Source organism: Lepidochelys kempii, chromosome 9, assembly GCF_965140285.1.
Source record: "Lepidochelys kempii isolate rLepKem1 chromosome 9, rLepKem1.hap1, whole genome shotgun sequence".
Taxonomy (NCBI): domain Eukaryota; kingdom Metazoa; phylum Chordata; order Testudines; family Cheloniidae; genus Lepidochelys; species Lepidochelys kempii.
Window position 1 is genome coordinate 55,835,165 of NC_136388.1, and position 19,446 is coordinate 55,854,610.

The 19,446-nt window shown below is 50.8% G+C and overlaps 1 protein-coding gene across 5 annotated transcripts in view; it reads right to left on the reverse strand.

The window, feature by feature from the left end:
* Nucleotides 1–19,446, reverse strand: part of SNED1 (sushi, nidogen and EGF like domains 1) — a 123,927-nt gene that overhangs the window by 43,560 nt on the left and 60,921 nt on the right. For 3 of the 5 annotated variants that reach the window (XM_073360486.2, XM_073360482.2, XM_073360487.2), the window contains 11 exons: nucleotides 18,410–18,535; nucleotides 17,013–17,126; nucleotides 10,594–10,707; nucleotides 7,668–7,781; nucleotides 7,368–7,484; nucleotides 6,348–6,473; nucleotides 3,566–3,670; nucleotides 2,710–2,823; nucleotides 1,731–1,847; nucleotides 291–407; nucleotides 91–207 (listed from right to left, as the gene is read on the reverse strand). In XM_073360486.2, the coding sequence (XP_073216587.1) occupies nucleotides 91–207; nucleotides 291–407; nucleotides 1,731–1,847; nucleotides 2,710–2,823; nucleotides 3,566–3,670; nucleotides 6,348–6,473; nucleotides 7,368–7,484; nucleotides 7,668–7,781; nucleotides 10,594–10,707; nucleotides 17,013–17,126; nucleotides 18,410–18,535 (1,281 nt within the window). The remainder of the gene's footprint in view (nucleotides 1–90; nucleotides 208–290; nucleotides 408–1,730; nucleotides 1,848–2,709; nucleotides 2,824–3,565; nucleotides 3,671–6,347; nucleotides 6,474–7,367; nucleotides 7,485–7,667; nucleotides 7,782–10,593; nucleotides 10,708–17,012; nucleotides 17,127–18,409; nucleotides 18,536–19,446) is intronic. The other 2 variants (XM_073360484.2, XM_073360483.2) reach the window with 2 other exon arrangements.

Sequence of the window (19,446 nt, forward strand, 5' to 3'; positions counted from 1 at the left end):
CAGACACTGGGTCTCTGGACAGTGGCTCTGAGCTGAGCATTGGAGCCAGACCCCTAGTTTCTCCTCCTTGCCAGTCTGCCACGCTCGTACCTATCTCACAGTGCCGGCCCGTGTAGCCTGGGGGGCAGTCACACTTGTATTTGCCGATGTAGTGGAAACATGTGCCCCCGTTCTGACATGGCCCAGAGGCACAGGAGTCTGGTTTACCTGTGGGCACAAAGAAAGCCATGTTAAACAGCAACTAATGCCTTCCCAGCTTTCCCCTCACCAGCGCTCAGCATTGTGGGTACCTATCTCGCAGTGCTTCCCAGTGAATCGGTAGGGGCAGGCACAGTGGTATTCTCCGTCTGCCTCCTTACATGTCCCCCCGTTCCGACATGGCCCGGAGCTGCACAGCCTTGGCCTGACTGAGGAAAGAGAACACAGGTGGAGGGGCCACGTGTGAGAAAGCATCACCCCTTGTGCTTTCATCAACAGGAGCGGGGATGGCTTCAATTCACCCCCTCTCATGGGCTGGCTGCTTCTCCCACAGCCCAGCCACCCCCTCCTGGTGGGGCCACTGGGGGTTACATTCTCCAGCTACTCAGAAACAGCCACAATCTCCTATCTGGGGGCGCAAAGTCAGGTTTAAAGAAATCCAGTCAGGTACCTGATTGGCCCAATTGTCAACGACGCAGAGCACGCACAGCTCCACGGAAGCCAATGGCGCTGCAGGTAGGAGCTCAGCACTGTGGACACACAGGCCACTTAAACATTTAGGAGCCTAAATATGGATTTAAGATCCTGACTTTAGGCCCTGCCTAGGTTTGAAAGTGTTGGAAAATCAGCACATCCACTCTTCGCCTAAGCTGTTCCACAGCGTCGCTGTGTGCCTTGACACAGCTTGTGCTCTACATCAGAAGCAGCTGCAGCGACTCCCATGTATATCTGCCCTGCACAGCAATGCTACCACCTGTCTATCGTTTGAACTGGGCAAGTCACCCACTGCTCCCCAATGAGGCAAAGACTCCTTGGATGGATTGCATAGCACATGAGCCATGCACAACTTCAGATATCAGAGCGGATTAACCATTGAAAGCCGATAGCTTTGGGAGAGCCACCTGTGCTTCCCGAGACCGAAGTTGCCATGGCAGAGGGGAATGCAAGCAGGGTGGGACCCTCGGGTGCATCTTTCACTCCGTCCTGAAATGAGCTACAGAATCTGCTCAGTGCTGGGGGAGCCAGACAGTCCCAAGAGATGTCCTGAAGGGAAGAGACCTGAACAGGCTGACGCGCCATTCTGATTTTACTGTCCCACTTAGCATCTCTGTTCCTCGGTGGTTTCCTAGAGGCCAAGGCTGTTAGTTCTGTCCCAATCTCTCACCTTCCCCTGCCCCCATAGCCAGGAGTGGAGTTTCCCCACTATGAAGAGCCAGGAGATATTGCACTGGCTCTTACAGCAGAAGGATCTCTAGACTACTCATCTGCCTTAAGGGACTTTAATTTTGCTCCAAACTCTGGTCTGTAGCCAGAACTCTTTGTAGGTGACCATTCCCCAGCTCGACCGAGCTGCCCAACACAGTGACAGGAAGGGGAGCAGGAATGCTGGATGCAGATGTTTCCCGCTCCTGTGCTGCTACGCTGCATGGGGCTGGAGTCTCCTGAACACAGACTAACCAGAATGCATGGCAGGTGGGATATGCCAAGGACCCCTCCCTGCCCCGTCTCTCCAGCCCATGCCTCGGGAGTACCTTTCTCGCAGTGCCTGCCGTTGAAGCCCCGGGGACATTCACAGGTGTATGAGTCATCATGGGCTTCGCAGGACCCCCCGTTCAGGCAGGGCTCTGAGTCGCAGGGAGATGGCACAGCTGAAAAACCACAGATGGGACCAAACAGTTAAGATGATCAATATAAGTCCTACCAGGCAGAGCAGGTCAGAGTGGCAAAACCCCACAGGTGCATCTAATCTGCTCCTTCCTTGTGGCAGGGCTGGCTGGCTGGCTCCCTGGTGTTCCTCCCTGGCTTTATCGTTGCAGGGCTTGTTGTGGCCTGCACCCTACTGTGGGCCACTAGCGTTTACACTGTAGCCATTTGCAGGGCTGCTAGGATTAGGCCGAGCTTCCAGAGTTCCTGCAGTGGCATGACCAGGTCCCACACAGCAAATCACCCAGAGCCCATGGGACTCTCCCCATTGAGTTGTGGGTCAGGCCCTCTCTGCAGGACTTGGCACCTTGCTCTGCCCAGCTGTGCAATGGGGACAAAGAGCTGACCCAGCATGTCCAGATAGGAATGAGGTGTTGTCATCACCACCACTTCAGGGACACTGCCTGGGCGACACGAGGGAGGATGAGGGCCTCTGACACCCCTGAATGAGTGGGGCTGGGGAGATCTACTCCCTATAGGAGATGCTAGGAGTCTGGCTCCCTGGTGTCCCACGCTGTCCTACCGGGATGGCTCATCCCTTTGATGTGCTCCCTGTCCCTGCCTTGTGCTGTAGCAGCTCACCAAGCCATGTCACAAATGCCTGACCTCCTCCATTGCCACTCCCCCCACCCACTGCCCTGCCCTCTCCTCTGCTGCTCCTCTATCACTGTAGGCACTCTGACAGCCCCACACCCTGCAGCTCGGATCCCTTCAGCCATATTACGAGTGCCTGCCCCGCCCAGGTCACACTGCACCCATTCCATCGCCCCCCAGCCCCTCCCTGTGCCCAGACCAGGCCGGACTCACAGTGGTTGGTGCCATAGTCCGTATGACACACGCACAGGTAGCTCCCACTGTACTCCATGCAGTAGCCCCCATCCGGACACTGTGTGTTCATATTGCAAGGTGTAGTGGTCACTTCTGTGAGAACAGCAACAATAGCCAGTGTCCTGTGAGTGACCCCCCAGTGCAGCAGCCAGAGGCCAATGTCTGGTCAGTGACCCCCAGTGTGCCAGCCAGAGGCCAACATCCAGTGAGTGCCACCCCCCACAGTGTGCCAGCCATAGGTCAGAGTCCAGCCATCTGCTCAGCCAGCTCAGGGCCTGGGAAGGACATTCTACAGCGATTTTTTACTCTTTTTCTGCTAAGAAGGAGCTGGAGGAGGAAGTGACCCTGTTCGAATCCCACCATCCCTCTTGCCAAGGCGGGGCTATTGCAGCTTTATTTGGATCAGTGCGGAGAGCTCAGGAGTGAATGTGTATGGAAACCCAAACCTTCCTCTCCTCCAGGAGAAAGCAGCCAAGTTAGGGAGGGTCCACGGGCTGCAGGGTGTGGAGCTAAGGACTGAACAAATGGGAAATAGTCTATTTTCCTTTGCCCCAGAGGAGGTGACTCTCTGGTGCTCAGCCAGGGGCTCCAGTGGAGAAGAGTGGGAAGGGGAGGACCTCGGAATGTAGTCTCCCTTTGGCTCTAGAGCAGAGCAGAGGTTGGTTGGTGGAACAGCAGATGTCTGTGATAGAGAATAGTCTCTGAGGGCTAGCACTCCATCAATGGCTGTGGGACCCGCAGGACTCCTAGCTTCTCTCTCTATTTTCAATTATAAAAGAAAGGGGAAAGAAAGGAAATATGGGCATTTGATAAACTGGGAGATCTTTGCTCTTACCAAATTCACAGAGAAGTCCAAAATATCCGGGTGGACACTGGCAGATGGTGAAGTTTCCATCCAGACACTTGCCCCCATTCCGACACTCGCAGTCCTCAGAGAGCTCTGTACAGACAGAGATGGCAAATGGAGGCTCTTTTCGGACAGCTGAGTCCATGCTCTAGCTAGATAGTTAGGTATTTATCAAGTTGCTCATCACTGTGGAAACCAAGTGACTCTGACGAGGAGTAAACATGGAGGCCCACACAGATTCCCTTGAGAGAGGAACCTGCATTTCATTCAGCCTCCCAGCAGAACCTCCCCTTTCTTCATCTAGGACATCAGAACTTTAATCTAATTAACCTCTAGGAGATGGCAAATCCCGAGCTAGCTGCACCTCCCTGTTGGAGAGGAGAGCCACTGCTTATCTGAGGACATCCTGAACTCTGATCAACCCTTGATCTAACTGACCTGATCTCAAATGTAACAGTAAAACTGTTCAAGACAGACATTATCCAGAGATAAAAGTGGATGGGAACCTGGGAGGCAGTGACCATGAGATAGTCGAGTTCAGGATCCTGACACAAGGAAGAAAGGAGAGCAGCAGAATACGGACTTCAGAAATGCAGACATTGACTCCCTCAGGGAACTGATGGGCAGGATCCCCTGGGAGAATAACATGAGGGGGAAAGGAGTCCAGGACAGCTGGCTGTATTTTAAAGAATCCATATTGAGGTTGCAGGAACAAACCATCCCGATGTATAGAAAGAATAGTAAATATGGCAGGTGACCAGCTTGGCTCAACAGTGAAATCCTTGCTGATCTTAAACACAAAAAAGAAGCTGACAAGAAGTGGAAGATTGGACAAATGACCAGGGAGGAGTATAAAAATATTGCTCAGGCATGCAGGAGTGAAAGCAGGAAGGCCAAATCACACCTGGAGTTGCAGCTAGCAAGAGATGTTAAGAGTAACAAGAAGGGTTACTTCAGGTATGTTAGCAACAAGAAGAAAGTCAAAGAAAGTGTGGGCCCCTTACTGAATGAGGGAGGCAACCTAGTGACAAAGGATGTGGAAAAAGCTAATGTACTCAGTGCTTTTTTTGCCTCAGTCTTCACGAACAAGGTCAGTTCCCAGACTACTGCCCTGGGCAGCACAGCATGGGGAGGAGGTGACCAGCACTCTGTGGAGAAAAAAGTGGTTCGGGACTATTTAGAAAACCTGGACGAGAAAAAGTTCATGGGGCTGGATGTGCTGCATCCGAGAGTGTTCAAGGAGTTGGCGGATGTGATTGCGGAGCCATTGGCCATTATCTTTGAAAACTCATGGTGATCGGGGGAGGTCCCGGAAGACTGGAAAAAAGCTAATGTAGTGCCCATCTTTAAAAAAGGGAAGAAGGAGGATCCTGGGAACTACAGGCCAGTCAGCCTCACCTCAGTCCCTGGAAAAATCATGGAGCAGGTCCTCAAGGAATCAATTCTGAAGCACTTAGAGGAGAGGAAAGTGATCAGGAAGAGTCAGCCTGGATTCACCAAGGGCAAGTCTTGCCTGACTAATCTAATTGCCTTCTATGATGAGATAACTGGCTCTGTGGATGAGGGGAAAGCAGTGGAGGTGTTATTCCTTGATTTTAGCAAAGCTTTTGACATGGTCTCCCACAGTATTCTTGCCAGCAAGTTGAAGAAGTATGGGCTGGATGAATGGACTATAAGGTGGATAGAAAGCTGGCTAGATTGTCGGGCTCAACGGGTAGTGATCAATGGCTCCATGTCTAGTTGGCAGCCAGTATCAAGTGGAGTGCCCCAAGAGTCGGTCCTGGGGCTGGTTTTATTCAATATCTTCATTAATGATCTGGAGGATGGCGTGGACTGCACCCTCAGCAAGTTTGCAGGTGACACTAAACTGGGAGGAGTGGTAGATACGCTGGAGGGTAGGGATAGGATACAGAGGGACCTAGAGAAATTAGAGGATTGGGCCAACAGAAATCTGATGAGGTTCAACAAGGACAAGTGCAGAGTCCTGCACTTAGGACGGAAGAATCCCATGCACCGTTACAGACTAGGGACCAAATGGCTAGGCAGCAGTTCTGTAGAAAAGGACCAAGGGGTTACGGTGGACGAGAAGCTGGATATGAGTCAACAGTGTGCCCTTGTTGCCAAGAAGGCTAACGGCATTTTGGGATGTATCAGTAGGGGCACTGCCAGCAGATCAAGGGATGTGATCGTTCCCCTCTATTCGAAATTGGTGAGGCCTTATCTGGAGTACTGTGTCCAGTTTTGGGCCCCACACTACAAGAAGAATGTGGAAAAATTGGAAAGAGTCCAGCGGAGGGCAACAAAAATAATTAGGGGGCTGGAACACATGACTTATGAGGAGAGGCTGAAGGAACTGGGATTGTTTAGTCTGCGGAAGAGAAGAATGAGGGGGGATTTGATAGCTGCTTTCAACTACCTGAAAGGGCGTTCCAAAGAGGATGGATCTATACTGTTCTCAGTGATAGCACAAGGAGTAATGGTCTCAAGTTGCAGTGGGGGAGGTTTAGGTTGGATATTTGGAAAAACTTTTTCACTAGGAGGGTGGTGAAACACTGGAATGGGTTACCTAGGGAGGTGGTGGAATCTCGTTCCTTTGAGGTTTTTACGGTAAGGCTTGACAAAGCTCTGGCAGGGATGATTTAGTTTGGGATTGGTCCTGCTTTGAGCAGGAGGTTGGACTAAATGACCTTCTGAGGTCCCTTCCAACCCTAATATGCTATGATTCTATGATCAACCTCTGGCTCAAGAAACCCCCACCTCTGCTACTTACTGTCTCTGCAGTCAGTGCCCGTATATCCCTCTGGGCATTCACAGACATAGCCTTGTTCGGTTTCCAGACAGTTCCCCCCATGCTGGCATGGACTGGAGAGACAAGCACTTGGCATTCTGGGCCCACCTGCAAAGAGTGAACATCAATGAAAGACTGGGCAGGAAAAGTCAGTCATTTAAGCCAAGGAGGGGTCAAAACACCCCACAGTATCCCTCCAGGATGTTAATGGGAGTAACTCCAGAGATGAATCGGGTCAGATTGGCCAGCAGGGTCAGCTCCAACAGCCAGGCAGGTCCTCCCGGAAAACACTGGTTGCCATGCCACGGATTGGATCAGCCCCCAGCTGACTTCAAAATTTTGTATTGGTGACCCGTTTCACACAGAAAGCCTCTGAATTCTACCCCCTCCTTATAAATTAAAAATACTTTTTAATATATTTAACACCATTATAAATGCTGGAGGAAAAGGGGGTTTGGGATGGAGGCTCACAGCTCATGACCTCCATGTAATAACCTTGTGACCCCTGAAAGGTTTGAGAACCCCGGCCATAACCCTTTTGTGATCGCTTCCCACAAGTGACCTGGCAGGAGCCTTGGTGAAATGGCTCATTTCAGATGAGTCCCTCTGTGGGACACCTGGCCCTGCACCTTCACCTCCTGCCACGGTCCAGGAGGAGTTCTACCGAATCTGCTGCTCGCTCCCCTGAGTGGTGCTTGGGGGTAGGACTTGGGGAGGATCCCTTCTGTGCTCCCCTGAGGTCAGCTGGGGGCTGATCCGATCCATGGCATACAGCCTGCTGCCAAGAGACCCCCAAGGGCTGGGGACTGCCCAGGCAATCTCCTTCTCCCTGGCCAGGCCTGATTCTGGGTGCTGGGAGGCGGTGTGACATAAAGCTCTCCTGTCTGGGGGTTTCCCGCCCAGGGTAAATCCCAAGGGGGTTTCCACCAGGAGCAGCACAAAGCTGCTCAGAGTCGAGCCCCACATCCATGGCTGAGGGGGAAGGAGCAAGGCCGAGCTCACCATACTGGCAGTTGTTGCCGTAGTAGCCCGGCGAACATGTGCAGATGTAGCGTCCTGGGCGAATGTAGTTACAGGTCTGCCGGTTCCTGCAGCTCCTGTCCTCACATGGCGAGGGGTCTGGAGTGGGAGAGAGGGAGCCTTGGCTCAGCCCCGCTGACTCAGGAGTGCTAAGAGCATGGCTGGATGGAGCCTGGGGAGGGACAGCCACACATGGGCAGGCAGGAATGGCGAAGGGTCAGCCACGGACTGATCCCAGCCCTACACTGGGGCTCTTGCTATGAGCAGATAAGAGAAGGGCACCTGTCTCACAGCGCTGTCCCACGAAGGGCTCCACACACACACATGTGTAGTTATCCACCAGGTCGATGCAGCGCCCCCTGTGCAGGCAGGGGCTGGATTCGCACTCGTTTATTTCTGTAGGTGAAGAACAGCAAGGGGCTCAGGGCTAACCCTGGCTCCAGGACAGGCTAAAACCCAACATGCATATCTATGGATGTGGTTAAGGCCCCCTGCTTGTTAGCTCTGTGTCTGGAGCTCTGTCTCTTACCACCGGACGTATAAAAAGGCCAACCCTCTCCTAGAGGCAGGTGACCAGCTTGGCTCAACAGTGAAATCCTTGCTGATCTTAAACACAGAAAAGAAGCTGACAAGAAGTGGAAGATTGGACAAATGACCAGAGAGGAGTATAAAAATATTGCTCAGGCATGCAGGAGTGAAAGCAGGAAGGCCAAATCACACCTGGAGTTGCAGCTAGCAAGAGATGTTAAGAGTAACAAGAAGGGTTACTTCAGGTATGTTAGCAACAAGAAGAAAGTCAAAGAAAGTGTGGGCCCCTTACTGAATGAGGGAGGCAACCTAGTGACAAAGGATGTGGAAAAAGCTAATGTACTCAGTGCTTTTTTTGCCTCGGTCTTCACGAACAAGGTCAGTTCCCAGACTACTGCCCTGGGCAGCACAGCATGGGGAGGAGGTGACCAGCACTCTGTGGAGAAAAAAGTGGTTCGGGACTATTTAGAAAACCTGGACGAGAAAAAGTTCATGGGGCTGGATGTGCTGCATCCGAGAGTGTTCAAGGAGTTGGCGGATGTGATTGCGGAGCCATTGGCCATTATCTTTGAAAACTCATGGTGATCGGGGGAGGTCCCGGAAGACTGGAAAAAAGCTAATGTAGTGCCCATCTTTAAAAAAGGGAAGAAGGAGGATCCTGGGAACTACAGGCCAGTCAGCCTCACCTCAGTCTCTGGAAAAATCATGGAGCAGGTCCTCAAGGAATCAATTCCTAAGCACTTAGAGGAGAGGAAAGTGATCAGGAAGAGTCAGCATGGATTCACCAAGGGCAAGTCATGCCTGACTAACCTAATTGACTTCTATGATGAGATAACTGGCTCTGTGGATGAGGGGAAAGCAGTGGAGGTGTTATTCCTTGATTTTAGCAAAGCTTTTGATATGGTCTCCCACAGTATTCTTGCCAGCAAGTTAAAGAAGTATGGGCTGGATGAATGGACTATAAGGTGGATAGAAAGCTGGCTAGATTGTCGGGCTCAACGGGTAGTGATCAATGGCTCCATGTCTAGTTGGCAGCCAGTATCAAGTGGAGTGCCCCAAGGGTCGGTCCTGAGGCTGGTTTTGTTCAATATCTTCATAAATGTTCTGAAGGATGGCATGGACTGCATCCTCAGCAATTTTGCAGATGACACTAAACTGGGAGGAGAGGGAGATACCCTGGAGGGTAAGGATAGGATACAGAGGGACCTAGACAAATTAGAGGTTTGGGCCAAAAGAAATCTGATGAGGTTCAACAAGGACAAGTGCAGAGTCCTGCACTTAGGACAGAAGAATCCCACCAAATGGCTAGGCAGCAGTTCTGCAGAAAAGGACCTAGGGGTTACAATGGACGAGAAGCTGGATATGCATCAACAGTGTGCTCTTGTTGCCAAAAAGGCTAACGGCATTTTGGGCGGTATAAGTAGGGGCATTGCCAGCAGATCGACGGACTTGATCGAGAGACCCCTCCATTCGACATTGGTGAGGCCTCATCTGGAGTACTGTGTCCAGTTTTGGGCCCCACAGTATGAGAAGGATGTGAAAAAAGTGGAAAGCATCCAGTGGAGGGCAACAAAAATGATTAGGGGACTGGAACACATGACTTATGAGGAGAGGCTGAGGGAACTGGGGTTGTTTAGTCTGCGGAAGAGAAGAATGAGGGGGGGATTTGATAGCTGCTTTCAACTACCTGAAAGGGGGTTCCAAAGAGGGTGGATCTAGGCTGTTCTCAGTGGTAGCAGATGACAGAACAAGGAGTAATTGTCTCATGTTGCAATGGGGGAGGTTTAGGTTGGATATTAGGAAAAACTTTTTCACTAAGAGGGTGGTGAAGCACTGGAATGCGTTATCTAGGGAGGTGGTGGAATCTCCTTCCTTTAAAGTTTTTAAGGTTAGGCTTGATAAAACTCTGGCTGGGATGATTTAGTTGGGGATTGGTCCTGCTTTGAGCAGGGGGTTGGACTAGATGAGCTCCTGAGGTCCCTTCCAACCCCTGATATTCTATGATTCTAGAGCTCTATCCTTGTTCTGACTCCAACTCCACGTGTGTGCATCTCCTTAGGGCTAGATCTCTTCTCTAGCTCCTCCTTCAGATGAATGCATCTGCCAGGTTCTAGATTTCTGACTTGCCTCTGACCCCTGCACTGTCTCCTAGCGAAAACCTAGCACTCTACCCTCCTCTGACTCCCAGATGCTTGCTTTATGCATCAGTTCTAGTGTACTTCTTTGTCTCTGCCCTCAGGCACGTTTTGATCTAGCTCACTCCACTTTCATTATTGACCCCCCACCCACCCACGTGGACCTCTCCGGTATTAGGTGTGGTCTCATCTCTGGCCTACACATACATCTTTTGGGGTCTTCACTTCCTCTAAGATCCTTGTGAATGCTTTCAGAGGAGAGTAATGATCTATATGGACCCAGTTGGGCAGGGATGGAGTTGAAAATCAACTAAACATACAATAATACAAAGCGTCGCCCTCCCAATACTGCTAATTTGAGGAATTAGGGAGGTAGGAAAAGCCAACCCAAACATGCAGGGGGTACCTCCCTGGGAACAATCCGACACCTGCTGGAAGGCCCATAAAGTCACCTCAGTTCAAGTGGAACATATGAGATTTCACCCTAAGACTTCACCTCTCACTTGAGGCCATTCCAACACATGGTCATCCAATTGACTTCTTACCTATCTCGCAGGAGTCTCCTGTATATCCTGCCTGACACACACACACCGCTGTCTTGTTTGCCACTTGGCACTGCCCGCCATTCTGGCACTCCTTCATTTCACAGGGTGACTCCACTGCAATATTCAAAATAAACAAACGAGAGATTGAATCTGGTGCTGGGGAATGACACGCAAAGCTCAGAACATTCCCCTCCCAACCTGGAGCCCTCGCACCTTCCAAGCCCACCCCCATGGTTGCCATAAGGACCCGTCTCCCAGGCACTGCCTCCCCATCAGATACTTTGGCTGGAAAGGGAACTGGACTGCTGGTGTTTTTCCTCCCATTCAAGTCCTACTGCTGGAGAAAGGGAGAAGGATAGCTTGTGAATCCCAGGGCCTTTATGGAATGACAGGTCCTCAAAGTGTAGGGTCTTTTGCTCATCTTTATAGAAGCCACTAGCCCTACCATCAAAAATCATACCATCCCAGGGAGCCAAGCACCATCACACCAGCAGGGGGCAGCACTAATTAACTCTCTCCAATTCTTACACATTAGTTTTTTGTTTTTTTTTTTTAAAGTAAATCACGTACCTTTGCATTACATTTCCCTCCCCTTTAGCACTTGCTCCCCTGAAGTCTGGTTCAACAGTGACATGCAAGGAGGAAGGAGTTATACAGAGATGTGGACCATGTAGGATGCTATTATCACACTGGGGCAAATCAGACAATAATTCCTGACTTAGACAGTTCAGCTGGTTCATTTACCTTCTTCTTTTGGGTGCTGGTGCCATGTTTGCTCTTGGATGTGTTTTCCTTTAGTAAACATCCACTTTCTTATTCGCTCCCTAGGACAAGTTATCTTATTGGAGGCCAAGATACTGCAGCTATTTAGGGAAAATTGCTGAGGCCCGTGGTAGTACCATGGGCCTGTGCTCGGACTGAGGTGGCTCATCCAGAGGAGTCCATTGCACTGGGCAGGTGCAGCTATATGTCACTCTGAGAACAGCCCCCAATAGAAACTCTGGTCAGTGTCTGTTTGCAATTTCTCCTGCTTGGTGTTTCTGGAAGGAAGCCCTCATGTTTGGCTTGCTCTAACCCTAAATGACAGCTGCCTGCCAGGCAGGTGTAGCTTTTTGTCCAGTTTCTGCCTGATGGCTCCCCGTAAAGAACTGAGCCAAAGCCCACTGGAGTCAATGTAAAGACCCCTTGGATTTCAGTCGGCTCCAGATGAGGCCCCAATATCAGAATCATCATCTGCCATGGCAGCATGCTTTGTACACAACCGACCCCAATCCTACAGCTCTTATGCACCCCAACCCCTCCAGCTTGGATTCGTAGAATGACTGTGGGCCCCATCAAACCATTGTGCATCCTGAACAGCACCTTGCCTTTTTAGACAGCTGGCCTGGGATGAGTATTCAGTGCACAATGCCAGCTGTTCAGCTGTATGGACTCTGGATCACCCTGGATGTCCCGGTCTTTTATAACCTGGATGTGGGAACCCTACTCATTTGGGGCGGGGTGCCAAACATAAGCTTGACACAGTCCCTCTAGAGCCCCAGGTGGCCAAAGCTGAGGCATGTGCTATAGGGCTCTATGGGACAGATATGCATACCCCAACTAGGGGGACCAGCCATCCCTTATTTTAAGGGACTGTCCCTTTACCATTTGAAACATTAAATTGAAATTTATGACAATTGCATTGTATTCTTGAGGGCAGCAGAAATGTATACTTGAGAGACAAATACATGCTATGTTAAGAGAAATGGTGTTTCCCTGCAATGTCCCTTAAAATAAAGTGTTGTCCCTTATTTTTCATGTGGCTCTCCCTTATTTCCAGCCAACAAAGGTGGACACCCTATCCCCATTTGCCACGGTCCTCCCAGGGCCCCAGGCACCCAGCCTCTGTGACCCCTCCTCTCCAATGTTCTCCAGTTGCCACTGAATTGTCCCTGCTGGCCGGCTCTCACTCTCCCCAGCTGGAAGGCAAGAAGCATATTCACACCTTGCAGATTTACCCCATTGCCCTCTGCTGTCCCATCACCACTCAGCTGAGCTATCACAAGAGCCTCACCTTTCCAAAATTAGGCCTCTGAACACCCTCATCTGCTCTGAAGGGGAGAAGCATCAGCACTTCTGAAGGTTGACACACTGGAAGTGCATGGATCATAGGAGCAACAAGAGGGAAATCAGTAGGGAAATCTGCTTGGCAATTTAGATGACTGAAATATTGGCATAGAGAAGTATGGTTCTCTATGGAAGGAAGGACCGATTGGGTAAAAAGGGAAGGAAGGAACAGAAGCCAAAATAAGGATAGAACAGTTTAAAGAATACTTAGATAAATTAGATATATTCAAGTCATTAGTGTCTGATGAAATTCATCCTAAGATTGTTAAAGAACTAGCTGAAGTAATCTGGGAACTGTTACCAATTATCTTTGAGAACTTCTGGAGGACAGGTGAGGTCACAAGGACTGAAGAAGGGCAAACAGTACCGATCATTAAAAAAAGGAACAAAGAGGACCCAGGAAATTATAGAACAGGAGTGTGGGATGTAAGACACGGGAGGTAATTATCCTGCTCTAATCAGCATTTCTGAGGCCTCAGTGGGAGCAGAGTGTCCAGTTCTGATAAAAGGTTTTAAAAACCTGACCTAAAAAACTTAGGCATGTTTAGTCTTGAGAAAAGACAACTGAGGGGGATCTGATAACTAATCAAATATGTTAAGGGCTGTTTTAAAAAGGACTGTGATTAACTACTCTGAACATCTACTGAAGGTAGGACAAGAATTAATGGGTTTAATCTGCTGCAAGGGAGACTTAGGTTACATATTAGAAAAAACTTTAGGAAAAGCTCTGCGGAGGACATGCTTAAGTTTTGGGGAGACTTATGGAGCAGCACTGGCCTTGGAGTCTAGGCAGCTGGACCGTGGGATCCCACATCCTGAGAAGGCAGCAGGGGACTGTACCTTGGAAGGGTTCCAGAGAAGCCAGACTTAGAGGCAGAGTCTGGACACTGCTCAGACTCAGTAGGCTTGGAAGTACATGAGATCCAAAGGTTGGATCCAATACAGCAGTCTGGTGTCCAACTGCAAGGGAGAACTCAGCCAGGGCTGTAATATCTTCTTGCCTCTCTAGAGAATGCCAACCACTTCCCGTCCCAAGGGATCAGGAGATCAGACAGGATGGCTGAGGACATGGACACGGATGTGTCCAGACTTGAATAGCTTGGAGCTAAGCTTCTGTTCTTTGTTTTAAGATCTCTGAGAACTCAGTGAATGGGTCTCCTCTTTGGATACAGCTCTGTAGAGGCTTACACAGGCCTATAAGATGGCTGATTTTTCAGTAGGTTGGTTCAGAATTTCCCTCACTGTTTATTGGCTTAACTGTCCCAGGGCACATAAGATACCCTCTTATAAAATACACAGCCTGGAGGCTGGAGTGTCTTGATGGGGTTCCATGACAAAGGATGCAGACTCAGGAGCCACACTGCGTGCTGAGCACTCTTGAAACTCTGCCCCTTATTTAGGTGTCTAAAGGGAAGCTGAGCTCCTCTGAAAATCTGGCTCTGATTGTGGGTGCTGAGAACTTGAACATCTGCCGTTGAGCTCTTAAAATATGGCCCTTGCTGCCATCCTCATGCCCAGAGGAGTCTGCACATGTCACATGACTGGGTGGATATGCTAATTCTTGACTATATTGCTGCGTGGATTAGCCTCAACTCAGTACAACACGGGCTTAGCCAAAGTTCACTAAACCAATGGAAAGGTTCCCCTTGACTTCAAAGGGCTCTGGACCAAACCTGAACTGGTGAAAGTCTTGCAGAGAGCAGGGCCACTTGCATTCTAATTAAACAACACCTAGCTTATTTCATTAAGCAGGACCTACCAACAGTGGAGAGGGCTTCAAAATGACTTGCTGACATGCACTGTGCTAACACCCAGACTGCTCAGAAATGCACCATCAGTGTCAGATAAGAGGCACTTGCAGCCACACCAGTTTCATTTGGATTTGCAAAGTCCAAATCCAGGATGCATGTAGCTCTCTACAAGGAGCTCAGAACTGCTTCTGGACCATGCCACTGAGCTCGGTGGGTGTTTCTTTAAGCTAGTTGAAGGTTCCTGCTGGATAAAAACTACAGAGCATTGACAGGCCTCAAGAGCCAGATCCTGCCCCTTCGTGCAGCCACGCTTCGTTCCACAAGAAGCCCATTTCTTCAGTGGGGTTATTTGCAGAGGTAGATATTACTCAATGGAGAGTGGGGGGTGGGGAGGATCTGACCCTAACTTTTCAGGAGAGCCTAAGGGAGTTGCCCAGCCTCAGCCTTGTCCCTCACATTCATAAGAACGGCAAAGCAAAGCTTTTGATACGGTCTCCCACAGTATTCTTGCCAGCAAGTTAAAGAAATATGGGCTGGATGAGTGGACTATAAGGTGGATAGAAAGCTGGCTAGATCATCAGGCTCAACGGGTAGTGATCAATGGCTTCATGTCTAGTTGGTAGCCGGTATCCAGCGGCGTGCCCCAAGGGTCAGTCCTGCGGCTGGTTTTGTTCAATATCTTCATTAAGGATCTGGAGAACGGTGTGGACTGCACCCTCAGCAAGTTTGCAGATGACACTAAACTGGGAGGAGTGATAGATATGCTGGAGGGTAGAGATAGGATACAGAGAGACCTAGACAAATTAGAGGATTGGGCCAAAAGAAATCTGATGATGCATTTAGGATGGAAGAATCCCATTCACTGCTACAGACTAGGGACTAAGTAGCTAGGCAGCAGTTCTACAGAAAAGGACCTAGCAGTTACAGTGGACGAGAAGCTGGATATGCGGCAACAGTGTGCCCTTGTTGCCAAGAAGGCTAACGGCATTTTGGGCTGTATAAGTAGGAGCATTGCCAGTAGATTGAGGGATGTGATCGTTCCCCTCTATTCGGCATTGGTGAGGCCTCATTTGGAGTACTGTGTCCAGTTTTGGGCCCTACACTACAAGAACGATGTGGAAAAATTGGCAACAAAAATGATTAGGGGACTGGAGCACATGATTTATGAGGAGAAGCTGAGGGAACTGGGATTATTTAGTCTGCAGAAGAGAAGAATCAGGGGGGATTTGATAGCTGCTTTCAACTACCTGAAAGGGGGTTCCAAAGAGGATGCATCTAGGCTGTTCTCAGTGGTAGCAGATGACAGAACAAGGAATAATGGTCTCAGGTTGCACTGGGAGAGGTTTAGGTTGGATATTAGGGAAAAGCTTTTTCACTAGGAGGGTGGTGAAGAACTGGAATGGGTTACCTAGGGATGTGGTGGAATCTCGTTCCTTTCAGGTTTTTGAGGTCAGGCATGACAAAGCCCTGGCTGGGATGATTTAGTTGGGGATTGGTCCTGCTTTGAGCAGGGGGTTGGACTAGATGAGCTCCTGAGATCCCTTCCAACCCTGATATTCTATGATTCTATGAACAGCCATACTGGGTCTGACCAATGGTCCGTCTAGCCCAGTATCCTCTCCCTCACTGTGGCTGGTGCCAGATGCTTCAGAGGGAATGAACAGAACAAAGCAATTATTGAGTGACCCATCCCCTGTAATCCACTCTCAGTATTTGGCAGTCAGAGGCTTAGGGACACCCAAGGCATGGGGTTGCATCTCTGCCCATCTTGGCTAATAGCCATGGATGGACCTATCCTCCATGAATGTATCCAGTTCTTTTTTGAATCCAGTTATGCTTTTGGCGTTCACAACATCCCCAGGCAGTGAGTTCCACAGGCTGCCTGTCCACTCTGAAAGGTACGTCCTGTTATCCCCCTCTGACAGAGGGGAAACTGACAGTGGGAGGTTAAAGGCCCATTCCAATCACTCTTACCCATGCTGATTTGGTGCCTCCCTCCGGGAGCGTTCCCATTTATGTCACAGAGAGTTAGGATGGGAGAACATTGCACTAAGCGACTTGTCTGAGGCCCCAGCAGGAGTCCGTGTCAGAGCTGGGATCAGAACTCAGGAGTTCCTATCTCCCCATCCCATTATCCTGCCTCTAGACTAGAACTGGAAGCCAAGCCTTAGAATACAATCAATGCAGCCTTTGAGGCTTTCCTTCGTGTGTGTTTCCACTCCACCAATTTATATGCAGAGGACTTCACTGTGGGGGCATTGCCATGTTCCCAAGGAAAAGGTCTGACTCAAAGCCCTGTGCAGCTAAAGGAAGTCTTTCCATTGGCCGGAATAGCTGTTGAATCCAGCTGCATGTGCAGGAAGCGAGCCAGTGCCCAGAGTCGGTCCCAGGTGGGCAGACACTAGTGGAGGTTCCTCACTCCACATTCCCATGTGTGAACAGAACAAAGGATCCTCTCCCAGAGTGCACTGAGTTTGCACTCTCTCAGCCAAGCTGTATTTGGTTTTTAGCCCATCTGCAATGCATTGTGGGCCACATGTCTAGCTGGGCAGCCCAACGCACCTGTCTCACACATGGATCCTTTGAACCCTGGTGGGCACTGACAGCTGAAGCTGTTAATGCCATTGATGCAGGTGGCACTGTTCTGACACGGGTGGGAAAGACACTCATCCAAATCTGAAAGAGAATAGCGGTGGAGCCGAGGGTTAGGGGCATGTGACACCCGCCCTGTGGCAAGGGGAAAAGCAGCAAAGAAACATGGAACACCAGAGCGGCCCCATGGCCAGGAGGGCTCACCGACATAGGTGGTGGATATAACAGGTTAGGGGAGGCTTAGGGGAGGCTAAGCCTCCCCTGGCACAGCTGCTGCCAGACCTGCCACCAGACGCCTGGGCCATGGTTGCCCTGCCTGCGCTCCATCTCTTCCCCTCCCTTCTCTGCCCCTTCCTTGAGACCTCCACCACCCGCCGCTGCATGGATGAGTCCCTCCTCTCCTGCACTCCACCCCTGCTCTCCGGAGGTCCCCGCTGCTTGCTGTGTCCCTGCAGGCAGGAGCAGGGGCCTCATGGTGGAGGGGGGTGGAGAAGAGGAGGGAAACAGAGAGTGCAAGGGGTGAGGGCCTTGGGGGAAGAGGGGATGTGGAGGAGAGGAGGGACGCGGCAAGTGGCTGTTGGGGGGGGTAAGTGGGGAGGGCAAGGGGCCATGGGCAGAAGAGGCAGGACAGGGAGCTAGCCTTCCCCAAGGGAAGCTTCACCTGCCGCTCATGCTCACCAACACCTGGACAGATCTCAGGTCACTATCGCTCCATGTGGCATAGAGTGCTCCCTGGCCTGGGGCAGAACAGAGCTACAGACAGACTCCGCTTCACCCCCACAACTGTCCCCATTTCTGTCATACGTCAGCCACAGACTACGGGGGCCATAAGGATGAGTAGGGCATCACTGGTATTCTCGGCCTGTGGCTGGCTGACCAGAAAGCATCATTCCATCCCAGGCATATCTTCCTGTTCCCAGACTGTATGGTACGTATACAGGCCCCATTCCCATAGTACCCAAGCGCTTCCAAATCATTAATTACTTATCCTTGCAACGCCCCCTGAGAAGCGGGGCAGTGCCATTATCCCCATTGTACAGATGGGGAACTGAGGCACAAAGAGACTAAGTGACTTGTCCAAGATTCCACAGACAATCTGAGGCAGATCACAAAAACTGAACCCAGGTCTTCTGAGTCCTAAGCTAGCCACTAGACCATCCTTCCTATGGAACAGAAGTACCCTTTTGTTGGCTAATTGTTCCTGGGACTGGGAGAATTTTCTTCTAAGCAGCACAGGATAATGGCAGTTAGTTTGAGGCAGGTCTCCAGAAGGGAAGATGCTAACATGGAGGTGCAAGCTTCAGAGGGAGGAGAAATGTTTGTACCCCATTAACATGTGCATGCAGGATGGTGCAGAGAGCACTTACCAAGATGACATCTCTTGCCCGTGAAGCCTGCAAGGCAGGAGCAGGTGTAGGAGGGATTTCCCGTGATGCAGTCCTCAATACACTTTCCCCCATTCAAACAGGGGCGTAACGTCAAACACACGGAGGCTGCAAACCAAGGTAGCACACCTTTTAATGGAAGAGAACGCGCGCCACAGGACTCCTACAATATGTCTTAGCAACAATAGCATTGGACTGAACCAACTTCTTCCTGCATGCCTAGGGACTTCCAGCCCCAGCCATGCCATAACATAGCTATTTGGTTTGTTTCAGTGCATTTATTTGGCAACACATTCTGGCTATAGTACTCATATGGCCCCTGTTACCATGGTGTCTGGGCACCTCATAGTCTTTAATGTAGCTATCCTCACGGCACCTCTGGGAGACATGGTAGAGCTGTTATCCCCATTGTACAGATGGGGAACTGAGGCACAGAGTGGCTAGGGGCCTATCTATATAGGACATACCAGTATAAATGTGGGGGGCTGTTGGCCCCTCCCTGAAACATAGTTGGGTTTTTGGTCAGCCCTCTCCCAGTACCAAAAGAAAGGGGAAGGGATGAAGAGAAATCAGGATCCTGAGACTGACAGCCTCCAGGCCCAATGGGGAGAGGCCACACTCCAGGTCAGCCTGATTGACATGGCAGGCAGGCCAATGAGAGAGTCAGGAGCCCAGGGCCCATCCTATGTGTGAGCGGGAGCTGCCTGAACAAGAGTAGGGAAGAGCTAAGGGGAGAGCAGCAGCCAGGGCTGAGCTGGGGGCAGAGAAGCAGCAGCTCTGAGCCAGAGGAGGCAGAGCTGGGGAGCTGGAGCAGCCGGAGCTGGCACCGCACAGACCTGCCATGCCAACGGGGAGCCAGGGCTGAGCTACTGCGGGAGCTGCGGGCCCAGAGCTGGGGAGCAGACACCAGCTGTGCCACAAATAACACTGGAGCCAAGCATGGCTAGCAGCTGCAGAGAGTGAGGGGGGCCCTTGGCAGAGGGCCCAGTGCAGGGAGACTTGCAGGCCGGACTCAGTGG